General features: G+C 29.9%; 1 protein-coding gene across 1 annotated transcript in view; it reads right to left on the minus strand.

Moving 5' to 3' along the window:
- The window catches only part of LOC129616514 (asparagine-rich protein-like), a gene marked incomplete at its 3' end in the record, with an annotated part of 10,906 nt that extends 10,390 nt beyond the window's left edge, over positions 1-516 (minus strand). Inside the window, 3 exon segments of the mRNA XM_055532169.1 lie at positions 1-21; positions 102-293; positions 438-516. The exon segment at positions 1-21 is cut by the window's left edge and continues 173 nt beyond it. Of these exon segments, the coding sequence (XP_055388144.1) occupies positions 1-21; positions 102-293; positions 438-516 (292 nt within the window).
- Positions 517-2,116: the final 1,600 nt, after the last annotated feature.

Below are 2,116 nucleotides of genomic sequence, written 5' to 3' on the forward strand. Positions count from 1 at the left end.
TATTGTTCAGTCTATTAAAATCTATTTTTGAAATCACAGCAGTATCAGGAGTATTTTCTTTTTTTCAACTATTACCGATTTAACAAGAAGTCCAGTCATACAATGATCTGTAATTTCAAAATTAAAAATTCCCTTTTCACATGACTGCAAAGGAATAGTATCGAAACGACCATGAATATGATCTAGGCAAGAGCCAGAACTAATCCTAGTCGGTTCATTAATAAAAGGAAATAAACCATTTTCGGTTAGAATTGAAAGATAATAGTCAACATTTTCAGAATTAGATAGAGAATCTAGATTAAAGTCACCAACAATTATTAAATTAGAGGAATTTACGTTATATAGCAAATTTTTGAGCTCATTAAGAAATATATTAACTGAACAACTATGTAATCTATACACACATATAAAAGAAAACGAAATATCCTTAATTTTACAATCAAGCACCATACCACCAGCAGCATACGACTCGTTAGTATTAGCAAAAAATGTATAATTAGGAATATTGTACTCCATTAATTAGTTCTCAAAAACCCAAATTTCAGAGACAAAAATAAAGTCCGGCTTGTTAATAAATGTTTCTAAATGTACTAGCAACAAATCAAAGTTTTGTCTAAGGCTTCTTATGTTTTGATGTAATATAAAAAACAAATTAGTGGTAGAGGAAAATCTAAAAACACTACTACAATTTAAGCCACAATTACCACTATAACTATTATCAAAATCTAAATCTAAGTTATTTTGTTGAATTATCATTTACCTAGGGGTTTCATATGGTTATATAAAGCCAGTCTTGTCCTTTGCAGATGCTCTCTGTACTTGCTTTCATGTGACTTCTATTGGTCTTCAAGTTATTAGCAACTTGCTTCTGAGAAATCCCCATTTTTTCGTGATATTGATCATAGATATTTCGTATCTTAATTAAGTCTGTTGGTAAAACTTCTTGGTTGATTAAAACTTTAATATTCACTTGAGTTATACCATCGACACATACATCATTTTGATCAAATAGGTATGCCAAGTAAAGTCTTACATTACTGTATATTCTATGATCTCTCAGTCGCGAAAGTACATACATGCTATCATCTTGCTCAAGCGCTTTTTGGGTTAATTTGGCAATTGGTATGAATAACGGACTGATATAGCTGGATTTTATATTATCATTTGTAGCAACACTTGGTTTTGTTTGAATGCATGGATTAAGTGTTTCACCTTGTATCCAATTGGATTACTTTTCCAAATTATTATTAGCTGACGTACTTCTAGTATTAGTTATTGGATCAGCAATTTTGGATCTACTACCATTCACAACCATATTGCATGCAAAGTCACTATTATTATTACTGTAATTATTGTTGTTATTATTGTTCGTATTGTTATTGATGATATTATTACTTTTATTGTTATTATTATTATTACCATTAATTTTTTTGTTATTATTATTGTTATTCATATGCTTACATTTACACTTTATTTTCGAAAAGCATGTATTCAGCACTTTTTTGTTGTACATAAAGAGTGAACTTCTGGCTAATGAACTAACATTTCCAGCTGTTTTATTTTTTTAATTTGTTGTCATTAACCGATTTTCTAATAAACAATCTTTTTTGGAAATTGTAATACTTGATACTGATGTTTTTATTTTTTCAAGTGAATCAAATAGGTGGGTATGTTGACATGTTTTAAGTACAGCATTGCTAGTTGGATCAACTTCATTTAGCAGTAATTGCTAATATCCAATTTTCTTTTTCAGCATGTTTAGTTTATTTAAATAAACTGGACATTTTTTGCTTTGTGTTTCATGAGTGGCATCAAGGTTAAGTTTTAACCTCTCATTCGCAGCTAAGCAGTTAATATATTTATTAACTTTCTCCTTTTTGCACTTACTGTTTTTGTGTTTACCTAAACAATTAACACACTTCTCTTCATTTTTGCATTCAGCCGTCTTGTGATTGAATCCATGACACTTAAAACACCGAAGCACTCTCAACGCGTCGAATACCTTGCAGCGTTCCCAACCTATAGAAACTTTTTCATTTTGCAAAGCTTTAGGAAAAGATTCTTTATCAACTTCGACAATAGCATTATATTTTTCTTCACCCTGCCTTTGTACTTT

Source organism: Condylostylus longicornis, unplaced genomic scaffold (genome assembly GCF_029603195.1).
Source record: "Condylostylus longicornis isolate FDR11 unplaced genomic scaffold, ASM2960319v2 ptg000233l, whole genome shotgun sequence".
Taxonomy (NCBI): Eukaryota; Metazoa; Arthropoda; class Insecta; order Diptera; family Dolichopodidae; genus Condylostylus; species Condylostylus longicornis.